Here is a 13,005-nt window from a genome sequence, read left to right on the forward strand (position 1 = left end):
CGCTTCTAATATATTCAGCTTTTGTGCTAAATCACATCAGATAGAAATTAAATCAATAAATAAATAAATACATAAAACACAATCTCTCTAAATCATCTAGCGAGCCGGGTCCTCTCTGCACTCTCCTCTTTGGCTGACTCAACAGATGTTCGATAGGGTTGAGGTCTGGGGAATGAGAATGTCTTGGGAGGAGTTTGATTCTGTGTCTGGTGAACAATTTCTACCATTTTCAGACTGAGTATGCTTCTGCAATAAAACTGACCTTGGTGCTCGAGTGCAATGGAGGCAGTCTAACACGTGATGGCATGCTGCGCCTCGGCGATGGCGGTTCTTTTGCTTGGGGTAAAGGCGCCTGAGAATGCCAGCCTGGGAAGTATCCCTTTTCCTGGGATTTTAGGTGCTCCTCGATTGGCAATTTCCGTTTAAAACGTCTCTTCAGCAGCGCCTGCATTATAGGCAAAATAAATACATAAATAAATAAGTCAGCAAAGAAAAATATAAATGTGTATAATAACAGTAAGATGGAGAAAGGCCCAACATAAAAATGACAAATCCATCCAAGTCTTCAGTTAATCTTCATGCATATTTTTAGAATATGGGAGGAAAGCGAAGTATCTTGAGAAAACCCACACATGCTCGGGGGGAGAACATGCAAACCCCATAGAAGAAGGCCAGAGCCCAGATTTGAACCCACAACCTCTGAGGCAGATGTGCTAACCACTCAACCATTCAAATGAAATAAATGGAATGGAAATGTTTATCTCCTTTCAGTTGACTCATCATATCGCTTTGCTCATACCTGTGTTCCTTTATCATGGAGCGGAGGTAACATGGTGGGGCCCTGATGCTCCGGGAGATCCAGCTCTGAAATAAGATTTCAAGTGGGCATGAGATATATTATTGATGCAGATGGTCAGATTCAGAAAATACTGAAAAAAATCCTTCTTGTGGGAAGTTGACACACATGATTTGCCCTACGCGGGCCACATAAAATGAGGTCGGGGCCAGATCTGGCCCCCGGGCCTTGAGTTTGACACCAGTGATATACAGTATGTGCAATATGAGTAGGCTGCTGTATTGGGAAAATAAATGCTATAAATCATCATCACCTATGTCATTTTTTCATTCAGTAAGCAATATGTTTCGGAATTATGTGGACCTTTACTGGGCTACGCCAGAACCCTAAACCCAATGATAACCAAAATTGAGCAAAAGGATCCCTTTCTGCAACTTTAATGTAAATACAGTTCATAAATCAAATCGAATGTTTCACACAGATAAAGTGAATGCACATGTACATGCATCCAATAAAGGATTCGGTGCATGTTGTTCGTTGTTACCCATGCAATCATCCTCGCTGCTCTGTCCAGACGAGAAACTTTTGGACGTGGATGCCATCTTTGATTACAAAATAAAAATTAAAAAAGTCCTCACGCAATGTGCGCTTGGTTGCAGGATAGCATTAATCCAATAAACCTCGTATAACTTTATCAACTCATAATTCATCCATTCTGTCGCAAAAAAACGGCCATTCCTGGACACCAATTGTGTGTTTGCGCATACGTCAGAGATGAACATATCGCTGACATCACTCATGCAATGCGACACGCGCAGATTACGCGCCAATGAGGTCAACAAAAGAAAGTTACGCGGACGTTGGCGAGTGGAAGCCTCTGACGACTGGTGCCGAATTTTGCTTTCCGCAGCGTCGTTGAAGCAAAGCGGCGGATTTCTTTTTTTTTTATTTAAAATTGAGTTTATGCGTGCACGTGAAGAGTCACAATGCGCAACATTCCAAATTCATTTTGAATATTTATTTCAGAATAATTAGGTGGATCCATAAATTATTCTTCTTATTATTTAACCGTAAGCCGTAAATTATTTGGTCAGTTATAATGCTGAAACTTTTACAAAAATATTGAGTTAATTTCCGTAAGGTGCGCAAAATTGGTGTGGGCTAACAACACTTCCTGTAGCATGATTTATTGTCATGGTAACATGCTCATTGAAGTCACAAATCAATCGCTTCCGCAAGATAAAATGTCCATCGATCGTCAAACAAATATTTCTGCTGGGGGACACAAATGAATCGCATGTGTTTTTTTTTTTTTTTAATTAATAAGACCTTAGAATAATCCCAAAGTGTTCAATTGGCAAAGAAGTTTACGTTTAACTCACAAATGTATTGCGAGCACTGCTTTATCGGGGCATTATATCACAAATCATCATGCCTACCTTGACGTTCCAGAATACGCAGAACTCCGTCAAGTATCGCGTCAGCTTTTTGCCAGCAGCTCACGTTTACGGTATCCTAGCAACATAAGACTTGCCCAACATGCATTGCAGACTAACAGCCTGACAAAGGCAGAGGAGCAAGAGCCTTTCCCAGTCTTCAGCCACATGTAAAGATATTTTAACAAATGCAAAGTGCACTCCTTCTTTGGACAGTTAATAATAAATGAATAATACTAGTTTTTAATTTTGTTTTCAAACATAGGGAATAAAAGTTCAGTCATTAGAAAAATAAATACTCAAGTACTCATAGAGTGGACCCCACTATTCGCAGGGTATAAGGGAGCGCGTATAATTGTAAAATGTTTTTGATCCTCATGGTTAAGAAATATGCTCGGATTGTGATTGAATAAAAACTTTCAGTGACATCATGAACGTGTTCATTTTGTCTATTGTTTTAATTGGAGAATTTCTGAATAAATTAATACAAAACACATGGAAATACTGTAGATAAAAGCTGCACACACTCAAAAGAAATAAAAGACCCAACAATGGCAACAAGACAACCATGGATACAAATAAAATTTTACATTGAACTGACTTGCTATTGAACTGATAAACAAAGCAGACAAACTCAATGACATCGAGACACTATCCTGTGAACGGTTTCATAGTGCAAGTGGAAAGTTCCCAAAAAACAAATATTTACAGTATATATTTAGATACAGATATGACAAACTTCACATGAATCAAAAATTGTCTGCAGTGTTCTCTATCATCCACAGATGTGTAAATGTTGAAGTTATGACGATAGAAATTGTAAATATTTGCGTAATTTGGGCATCTGGAAAGGAACAACATTTTCACTTCAGGTCCAAAAAAATCTGTAGAAAATGGCATTACTCATGCTTTCGCTCACAAAAATAAGTTTTTCTTTGCTTGGATGCCATAACTGTAATCTGTGGGGCGGAACAGATAAAACATTAGTATTTGCATATACACACATTTTTAACATTTAAAAATGTTCTTTGACAACAACAACAAGGACACATTTCATTCATACCTGCACATTTACAGCATTCAAGAAGTAGTAGAGAGGGCAAGGTCGGCGTAACACACTTGGGCACCAAGACTATCATGTGCTTAACTTTCGTTGGAGCTACACGGCGGCCACCCTTATCACCTACGCCATAGTTGTGGATATGTGTGAATCTTATTTCAGGAAACCGTGACCGTGGAGGGTATCATAAAAAATGACGCGCACACACACATGCCCACCACCCTGACTGAAGTGTTGTGCCGCCCCGGCCACCCCACGGAAACATTTCTGGCCACGCCCCTGGTTGTACCTGTTGTGACGCAGTCGTTGCACGTTGCTCAACATCAGTCAGTCGTCTTTGGAGGCGACTGGCCTTCTCTTGATACTCTGCTAGCTGTCTCTCATACTGCACAAACAATACAACACACTTTACTTCCAGGCGATTGCACACTCGATTGATACCCTTATTCCACCTTGACCCCCCCCCCCAAAACAAGACAAAACAACAAAAAAAAAAACTATTTGTGTCGCACAGACCTCTTCAATAATTTTGATATTATTTCCGAGCTGGAGCTCTAACTCATGCGACCGCTGCTTGTGTTGATTTAACTCCGCCCTGAAAGACAAAAGAATCTGTCAAGAGACAGTTTTAACTAGAGCTCCACGATGTTGTCTCGATAATTTAACATGCGCTATTATTGTGGTGAGGATATTTTTTCGATATATCGTGCAGCCCTCGGTTGAATTACTATAAGGCATTTTAGCAGTCAGGAGTCAATTCTCGAGATTTTGATCAAGGCGACTGGCAGCGTAAAATACGTACTAAGATTCTTCACATATTTCTTAATTCAATCATCAGTTCTTACTTGAGATTTTTCATTTTCATTTCAAAGGCTTGAGCCATGTTCTTTCCTTCGTCTTTCCAGCGCTGAATACTTTTGTTCTGCGCGGTGACAAGGCGCACCAGATCAGCATTTGAGTTGCGACTGCTCTCCTCCAGGTCACTCATCTGCGCACTAAGAGTCTTCTCCTTTAGGCTGTACTCGTGTTCCATCTGTGACACCTGGAAAACGTTACGTTCTGTACAAAAATCACATTATTCCCCGCCCTTTCTTCTTGTATACTTCAAAGTGCTCTTGAGCGAGATGGTGAACCAGCAAGTTGCAGCAACATCAGTAGGTAGGAGATTAAGAAGTCATTGTGAAGCGCTTTGAATGCATTGCAGGGGGAAAAGCGAAAGTCCATTTATGATGACTGATACACATTCGAAAAAAACAAAAACAAAAAAAAACTACACCCCTGTTGGACGCTGTGCAGCTTTTCTTTATCTTTTCTTTATCTTTTTTTAATTTTCGCTTACTTGTTGTTTGGCCTTCTTTTGGACGAGCAAGGAGGCCTTGCGCAGTTCATCCATCTCCTTGCGTATCTGAAAATTCTCCTGCTGTAGTTGGAGTCGCTCGTCACTGATTTTGACGCAGTCCTCTCTTGCTGCAGCCAAACAACCCTTCAGCCGCTCCACTTCTTCCTGACTACGGGACAATCCTTCATCGTAGCTATAGATAGAAATATGGAACGATGGCAGAGAATCATTGGACAGCTGCTGTTCTCATTTGAGCAAATGTGTTACTTCAAATTGGGAGCCCGTCGCGTTCATCAGTCAACCAAGAAGTAGTTCTCGGCTTCAAAAAGGTTGGTGACCCCCGAACTCCATGCTCTTTTATAATTCACGACTGTGAGGAAACGCCTGAAGTGCTCCACGTACCCCATTTCCATCTTTTTTAGTTTGCTTTGTGTACTTTGTAAAGCGATGCTCATTTCATCTTTCATCCTCTCTGCAGTCAGACACCTCTGGTGAAGGGCATCAAATTTCCCGAGCTCCGGTTGGCCCCGACCCTCTTTAAGCACCTATAATCAAAGAGAGAGAGAAAAGAAAAAGTGAGGTTCACGTTGTGATAACGTTTGGATATGGTTACACCTCTACAAATATACCTTTGCCAGTTCTTCCTCTAAAGCTTTTCTCTCTCGCTTCGACCTCTCGTTCTGAGATTCTTTTTCTGCACACTCCTGAAAACAGGTGGGGAGAGTAACAACAGAAATACACGAAGCTAAGCACGCTAACGAGAGAATGGCTTTCGAGGTGAGTCTTACCAGTTGCAATAAAGAAAGCTCCTCAGCCATACGACGGAGTTCAACATTGCACTGCTTGCGTAAATGATCCACCTGTTTAACGTAAAAAGTGTCACGCGGCTCCGATACCGAACGATTGGAATGAAAGGGCAGAGTGCGGCCGGGAAATCGTGTGGTACAAAACGCATCGCAGTTTGTGACTTAATTCGACGACAAACGTTCGAGACTAAAGCCCATTTGAGTGAACTTTACCGTACCTCCTTTCTGGTGCGAACAGCAGCATCGTCAATCAGCTGTGGAATGACCTTCTTTGTCTTGTCAAGCTCCTCCATCATCTGCTTCTCTCTTAACAAAGCCTAAGTACAAAAAAGTTGAAGACTATTTATTTGCATAGCACATTTCAAGTACAAAACAAATCAAAGTGCTTTACATCAAAATTATTACAGAAAGAGAAACTAAATAACGGTATACAACAACAAAAAACAGACTTGATCTTGCCGTTCGTTCCTTTTTTTTTTTACATTCGCGATGAAAGAGTACAAATTACCTCATTCTTCTGCAGTACCGCCTCCTCAGCCACCTGCACACTCTCCCGAACTTTGTCCAGAGCATCATACTTCTCCTGTTCTAAGGCAACGCACCGGGCCTTAAGCTTCCCTGACATTTGCTCCCACATCGTTTGCTCTCCTCGGACATCATCTGCCTCCTGCGTTGTCGTTTTGAGCCTCGACAAAAAGTAAAGTATAGATTTATTTATTCTGTACGATATATACAATATTGGTGTCCACTTAATGTCAAATCTTCTCAAGCGATAAAGTGAGTCTATGGAACGAGTGACGTCAAGTGAAGTTTACAGTTTGTGAAAATTCACCTGGTCTCTTTCTGACTGACGGTCGACTGAAGCTGTTGAATTCGTCTCTCCGCGGCTTCCTCTCGGCCGCGAACCTCGACGAGCTCTTCCTCCTGAATGCAAACACGAACAAGAACTTAAGCGTATTTATAATTTCATATCTACCAGTGGATGACAAAGCATAACGATATATCAAAGTCTGTCTCGTAGTGTGAAAATATGTGCCAAAAACTCTAAATCATTGAACGTTACCACACCTGTCGCTTTAGCTGGTGCTGAACTAACTGGAGCTGTTTGTTCATTTCTTCCACTTTGGTTGTGGCTGTCCCCAAATCAGCTTTGGTGGTTCTACAACACAATACCCACAGAACATTTCAGTCAATAGTTGCTTCTCTGACTCGTTACCCTCAATTAGTGAAATACAACGTGGCCATTGGCGTCGCTAGATTCTGCACCCAGCAACCTTCAACAGGCCTTCAGTGACAGCGATTGTAAATAAAAAAACAAAAAAAAAAAACATTTACTTACCTGAGCTGGCTGTTTAGCCCTTCCATCTCTGTACTCTGCTCTGTCACCGTTTTTAGGAGCTGCTGATTGGTCTGCGTGTAACAAGAGACACAAGTTTGCCATTTATGCCGCATTGCTCTTGTTTGTCGCCTTTGACTCAAAACAAGACTTTCAAAATCAATTTACAACAATGCTACTTTGCAACTGCTCTCACGCGAGATCGTAAAAAGCTCGAGCCTTAGCTTTGTCCTCTCATTAAAAATACAACAGAAGTATAGTGTTACTCTCGCTTCTTCATTCGACTCCAGTCAAGTCTCCGTATATATTACCGTCCCGTATACTATTTGTGTGCACGTCCAAATATGTGAGCGCTATCAAACATGCAGAGAAGTATTATCATGTTCTGTGCAATACATACCAATTGTAGTTCCTGACTGGTCACTTGGAGTTGGTGTGTGTGCTGGTGGGTGAATACGATTTGATCCTGTGACGAAAAAAAACCTCAGTTTATACTTGCCTGAGGATTTCAATCAGGCAAGTTCACATTTTTTTCCACTTATCTTAATTAATGCTATGATATTTACTCCGACTACTTTTGGTGGAAAGGTAGCAGCCACATTTGCTGTGCATGCCGCTGTATGAGGCGTACCTTGAGCTGCTGTTCCTTAGCATCAGCACTCTGCCTGTCACTCAGGCTCTTCTGGTGGAACTCCTGGAGGCGATCGAGCTCCAGTGCGGCTGTCTGCCACAACTCCATGGCCTGCATCCGCTCCTAAGCAAAAAAACAGAACACATTCACAGCCATGAAGCATGTGAAGGGAAAGGGTCAGACATTGGAAATAATAGCATGACAGCGAGTTGTTTTTTAATCCAACCATCTTCTCGTAATCTAAAAACAGGCAGGTGGACATTTTCTTGAAACAAGCACGACGACGCACGTGTGAAACATTAACTGGAACCTGAAATACGTTCTTCAAATCTAACCATATTATTTCATTTCCTTTCTGTTTTGAAAACAAGCAAAACATATCTGCCAAGAGTCAAAACAGGAACAAATGAAAGTGTGAAGACCTGTTCCGAAAGCTTGACTTGTTCTTGGAGATTTTTAACCACTGCTTCCTCCTCCAAAGTGCTCATCTCCACTCCAGAGATCTTTGAGGGTGTCTGAAGCTGCTTCTCAACGGATTCCCTCAGTTCTGCATGCAGTCTGCCAGGGAGGTGAAAATAATGTAGAAATGTCATCATATTGTCATACGGTGGGGGGGCGCAGACGCGGTAGGGGTTCATCTTTTTATCATCTCCTATCTCCAAAGGAGACGCCAAGTGCATCTTGGGCTTTTGGTGATGTCTAGGTCAGATATTTGCGACCTGGCCGTTCAGACGGGGGTCGCGTTGCAAAAAAGTGGCCCACGTCGGATTTGAAAAAAAAATCTGATTTGAGCCTCATAATAAATAAATACATGAAAATAAAAATCACATGCAGGTCGCATATGGGCAAAAAAAAAAAATCTAATCTGGTTTGGATTTGAAAATAATGAGAAAAAAAATCATGGACTTTCCTGCTCCTGTGAACTTTTTTTTTTAAATGAATTTGCATTAAAGACAAAAATATATATTTTTTTCCACATTCTCCCTACGGATTAAGGGGGTATTGAATGTATAATTTTGAGGGGGAATTAATTGATTCCATGCTGGAATGAAGGAAAAGTTAAGTGCTGTGAATGATAGTAGATACCTTTCATTTTCCTGGACAACAGCTTCCAACTTTTCTTTGACATCTGTCATGGACACCTGTAGACATAAATTGAAGCAAAAGTAACTAAGTACAGAAATGGAAACAAGACTACTTTAATCAGAAAACGGTTTTAAATGAGCAGCGACAAAAATAAATAAACATTTTTCCATATGTCCAGGGCCTTCATAAAATATTGACATACTTTAAAAATCTTGAATTATAAATCACTTTACAAAATATTCTCTTGCAGTACATTGAGTGCTCCAAGCGCCCGTAGAAGCTTTCAGATAGACAATAGTGTGAACAAAATTGAGAAAGGGGATGAAATAAAGATCAGCTAAACTTGACTTCTTGTACCAAATTACTCAAATCTAAATTAGGGAAAAAAATTACAATTTTTCATAACATTGAGTCCCTTGATTTTTGATTAGTTTTTTTTTTTTACCTGGTATTTCTGCAGCTGTTGGGACATTTCATCAATGTGCCGATCATACTCGGCAATCAGCGGAGCCATTATACTGTCATACAGAAAAAAATAATCTTAATTTATTACTTGAACAGTACATTCAAACAATCATGATACAACTCAATTTACAAATCTTCATGGTGCTTTGATGCAAAATTGTGTCTTAAATATACAATGAAACTATGTGACTTTTGTCGCACCTCCTATCTGAGAGCCAGGGAGCATCAAACTCGGTCTTCTTTTCCTCGCCAACCTGAAAAAAAAGGTTTGCTCACATAACCTTCATAATAAATTCAGTATTATTATATGAGCACATTCTATGCATCATAACATCTCTCCACCACATATCAGCTTCCCCTACTTCCTCCTAATTTAAGACAACTATATTGTTTAGGAAAGTGAAATAAATATATATATATATATATATATACTATACATATATTACCTGAGATGGTTTGGTTCGTCCATGCTCCCCACGCTGATACTGGCTGAGAGAAGAATTTAGCCTGCGGACTGAGAGTACATGCTGTTGCAGTTTTCCCATCTTAAAATATGGACAGATTAATTTCTCGTTGTGTACACTTGGTCAATGAGTATGTGTTCTTGCTGCATGGTGTCGAATAGGTCGACGAATTGAAGCTAGTTTAAACTCAGAATTTGACTTATTTTCATTTTCCCTACCTTGATCACGAAGAAATTCGACTTCTGTTTCCATGTTGGTAGTTTACCTAGACGGAAGCAAATTAAAAACATCACGCTAGCGCGTCAAACTGTACGCAGGAATATAATCAATATTGCCTATGTTAATTGCATACGAAAGAGTGCTGACCTTGCAAAGTATCAACATTGGAAAAAAAGCGTATGGAAAGAAAAAAAATTGACGCTAGCTACCGCTTCTTTTACAGTAGTTGAAACAAGCTAATCAATGCTCGCTGGCAATGTGTCAGCTATTTAAAATAACTCACATATTAAATGGTTGAAAATGTGGTTATTAACCTTTTACATTTGACGCGTGACAAGTTTGTAACAATTATGATAAAACAGTATTACATGAATCGAGGTGCGCCGTCCGTTTTGAAGACAACAGCAGCCAATGACAGCTAAGCTGTGCACCGTATTATTGTTCCGATGTGTACAACTTAGGAAACAAAATAATTCCGCGCTCTCCAGTAAGGAAGTGCGGGTATTCTTGACCGCAGGTAACTTACCAGTGCGCAACTGTGCTCTTATACAATAAATTGCAGCAAAAAAATAGAAATAGCGTGTATTGTTTATTTTGACTTGTATTTTCTCCATTGAATGTTGATGGCATATTCCCATTTCGTAAACTCGACCATCGCCAAGTCCGACTCTGAAACTATATCTTGCTTCTTACCCAAGCATGATCGTTTTACGAGCTTGATAAGACGTGAAAGATCAAAACGGTGTTGGACATTAACCTAATATGATAACGCATTGCGTAAAGTAATTGACAAGGAGGACGTGATAAATTGAAGTGGTTAGGAGAGGTAACATTCGAGGTTTATTGATTTGAGTTGGAAAGGACAACATGGTGTTAGTTCGTGGACTGCAGTTTGTGACAGTCATTTGCATGACTCTGACTTGCCACTCTGTGTAAGTCTGTACTTAATTTCTTGTACTGGGGCAAGATGGTACCTTATTGTCCTTATTATGCAATTCTACTTACAGGCCAAATATGCAAGCCGAGTTTGAGATCCTGCAAACCTGGGACAGCAATCCTGTGAATCATGACCCCATCAGGATCATCTTCTCTCCTGGTGTTGGAGGGCTAAAAATGAAGACTTTAGCTCCGTTCTTCAATGACCCTGAGGCCCCTGCAGGACCACCTGGCCAGCCCTTCCCTGGCCTCTGGGATTATGAAGGTATATGTTTATAGAGGAACATTTTGGATTATTAATCGTCAAAATACACTAAACGGTATGAGGCACAGTATTGTGTTGAGAAGCCTGATGACAATTGTAACATTTCTTCATAATTTTCTCAGTTGTTGAGTCCTTCTTTCTCGATAGTACTACAAACAATTACCTAGAGGTGGAGGTTTGCCCGTAAGTACAATTTTAAATGGACACAAATGGCCATCTAATAAATAAAAACAACGCTCACTTCCTCTTGATCTTGTATCGCTTTCTGTGATTTCACTTCAGACATGGTCAGCACTTGGTATTACTGCTGTCAGGGGTCGGCCAAGCCTTCCAGGTAGGCACATGTGATGGACGTAATCAAAGGGTTCATAAAGGGTTATTAATATGCTGTGCCATGTTTTAAAATATTTCCCTTGGATACGCTTCCAGCAACAACTGCCGATGGTTTTTAATTCGACAGTCATCGGAGACAGATGGATTGGGGAGGCTCTCCTTCCCTGGATCTACTTTCCTCCCAACGTGAACAAGATGAACTCTTATGCAATTCATGGCTCTGGAGTGAAGCGCACATACGAAGCACTCTACCCCATCCCCAGTGATGAGATAGTCGAAGGACAAAAGCCGAACTTGTAAGTATTCCATTAGGCATGAACGTAACTTGTTCTCATAGCAAAAATTGGATTTTCTTTTGCAGCTAATTAGGACACAAACCAATAAATATGGTATTACATTTTTTTTTTTTTACCATTTAATCTCACTCAGGTTGCAGGTGAGGATGACGTGTTAACCATTTGGCCACCAAGTCGCCCGTTTGCGGAATTTGAATTGCAAAAATCAATATACATAAAAGAATATCAGGCTTATACATAAATAAAAAATTTCATTTGACGTGGAAGACAACCTTGGTTATATTTTATGCTCTCTCTTTTTCCGTTCAGCCACAACCTGAAGTATTTTGGCGATTTCCGCCTGCAGAGCATCATGGGCGACGGCTGGGAGCAGCCCGAGTCTGATCTGTGGAAGGGGAAACCCTGAGCAACCCTCAAACTCGTTTGTCTTCCATTCAACCATGTTCACGTCACTAATATTGAAATGCAAAATTTTCTGGCTTCTCCTATCCAGAGTACCGTATATCAAATTATCGGTGGCATGTTTGTTTTTTGTTTTTTTTTTTAACTGTGAATAGTTTTAATTTCATTTAATTTCTAATTTTGGGTTATTTGTTTGTCCATTTGTCCTTCAGAAAGATGTTGTGGTAAATTATTAAACACACATCTGCCCTTTGTATTTTTTTTACAGTGTTTATTATGACTGTTCTATTTATGAAAGAGTGAGTGTTAAAGGTTCAGGGGAAACAAGACTGGTTTTCCCGCGCTGAGATGCCAAAAGCGAACTGTTGGGAAAAGAACAGAATCACCTTCAATTTAATTTGTGCAAGCACGATCACAACTGAGACACGTGTAAACATTCAAAAGAATTTATCATTTGAATTCTTCAGAGTTGAATGGTAAAATGAACATCTTTCTGACTGTGACTAAAATACTCGATAAAGGTCACAATCATGGTATCGACAGCGTGCCGATCATTAATCGTACCGGTTATGTAGGTGACCTGCGTTGCTCAACTTCGGTGAGTCGTCTCTGGAGGCGACTGGCTTTCTTTTGAAATTCAGCCAGCTGTCTCTCATACTGCACAAATAGAATAGACACTTTATCCACATGGAGACTAGATGTAACCTTCCTGGCGCATTTTGTGTTTCTGCGCATGCGAGAAATTGCAAAGACGGTGAAATCCCGACGATCATGTACGACGCTCGTAGACCGCTTATCGTATTTCGGTTCCGAAGTTGTGGTGTGAGGTCACAAAGTCATGCAAAGAATTCACACTGACTGACTTTGACATCTGATGGTAATTTAAAGTCTAACATTATTTTTTTTTTTTTACGTAGGAGTAAGGACCTGCTCATTATCCTCCACCTCACTCGTTCACAAACCTCCACAATAGTATCGTTGTTTTTTGTAAGCTGGATCTCAAATTCATGTGAACGTTGTTGGTGTAGATCCAGCTCTTCTCTGAAAAAAAAAAAAAAAACTACAAGTCACATAACTTTCTTTTTTTTCTTTCCTGTCCCTTTTGACAAGCAACTGTTTGATCTGAAATGACTTT

General features: G+C 40.3%; 4 protein-coding genes across 9 annotated transcripts in view; 1 reads left to right on the forward strand and 3 right to left on the reverse strand.

Moving 5' to 3' along the window:
- The window catches only part of dnah6 (dynein, axonemal, heavy chain 6), a 34,129-nt gene extending 32,731 nt beyond the window's left edge, over positions 1–1,398 (reverse strand). The window contains exons 1-3 of the mRNA XM_088301978.1: positions 1,341–1,398; positions 800–864; positions 263–445 (exon numbers count right to left, since the gene is read on the reverse strand). Coding sequence (XP_088158104.1) covers positions 263–445; positions 800–864; positions 1,341–1,398 — 306 coding nt within the window. The remainder of the gene's footprint in view (positions 1–262; positions 446–799; positions 865–1,340) is intronic.
- A 1,270-nt stretch (positions 1,399–2,668) lies between these two features.
- Positions 2,669–10,146, reverse strand: LOC148332704 (sodium channel and clathrin linker 1-like). Of its 2 annotated transcripts, none has more exons than XM_088302808.1 (22): positions 10,007–10,146; positions 9,638–9,684; positions 9,402–9,469; positions 9,157–9,209; positions 8,936–9,008; positions 8,491–8,546; positions 7,827–7,962; positions 7,405–7,527; positions 7,174–7,239; positions 6,777–6,847; positions 6,506–6,596; positions 6,270–6,361; positions 5,946–6,123; positions 5,656–5,754; positions 5,420–5,491; positions 5,261–5,335; positions 5,034–5,176; positions 4,632–4,824; positions 4,138–4,334; positions 3,809–3,887; positions 3,582–3,677; positions 2,669–3,191 (listed from the first exon to the last, which is right to left on the reverse strand). In XM_088302808.1, the coding sequence occupies exons 2-22, from the start codon at positions 9,669–9,671 to the stop codon at positions 3,132–3,134; spliced, it is 2,055 nt and encodes a 684-aa protein (XP_088158934.1). In that variant the 5' UTR covers positions 9,672–9,684; positions 10,007–10,146; the 3' UTR covers positions 2,669–3,131. The 2 variants fall into 2 exon arrangements, with proteins under 2 accessions (XP_088158934.1, XP_088158935.1); XM_088302809.1 differs by lacking the exon at positions 10,007–10,146 and adding an exon at positions 9,786–9,995.
- c8h4orf33 (chromosome 8 C4orf33 homolog) lies at positions 10,036–12,126 on the forward strand. 2 transcript variants are annotated; one of them, XM_088302815.1, is made up of 6 exons: positions 10,036–10,155; positions 10,646–10,839; positions 10,962–11,022; positions 11,122–11,173; positions 11,269–11,468; positions 11,778–12,126. In XM_088302815.1, exons 2-6 carry the CDS (start codon positions 10,653–10,655, stop codon positions 11,872–11,874), a joined length of 597 nt encoding a protein of 198 aa, XP_088158941.1. In that variant the 5' UTR covers positions 10,036–10,155; positions 10,646–10,652; the 3' UTR covers positions 11,875–12,126. The 2 variants fall into 2 exon arrangements, with proteins under 2 accessions (XP_088158941.1, XP_088158940.1); XM_088302814.1 differs by lacking the exon at positions 10,036–10,155 and adding an exon at positions 10,162–10,570.
- LOC148332706 (sodium channel and clathrin linker 1-like) overlaps positions 11,998–13,005 on the reverse strand; it is a 41,747-nt gene continuing 40,739 nt past the window's right edge. For 3 of the 4 annotated variants that reach the window (XM_088302812.1, XM_088302813.1, XM_088302810.1), the window contains one exon: positions 12,604–12,911. In XM_088302812.1, coding sequence (XP_088158938.1) covers positions 12,707–12,911 — 205 coding nt within the window. In that variant the 3' untranslated portion in view covers positions 12,604–12,706. Of the gene's footprint in view, positions 12,233–12,434; positions 12,528–12,603; positions 12,912–13,005 lie in introns of those variants that run through there. The other variant, XM_088302811.1, reaches the window with a different exon arrangement.

This window comes from Idiotropiscis lumnitzeri, chromosome 8 (genome assembly GCF_059441095.1).
Source record: "Idiotropiscis lumnitzeri isolate Australia: NSW breed Sydney's pygmy pipehorse chromosome 8, RoL_Ilum_1.0, whole genome shotgun sequence".
NCBI lineage: Eukaryota > Metazoa > Chordata > Actinopteri > Syngnathiformes > Syngnathidae > Idiotropiscis > Idiotropiscis lumnitzeri.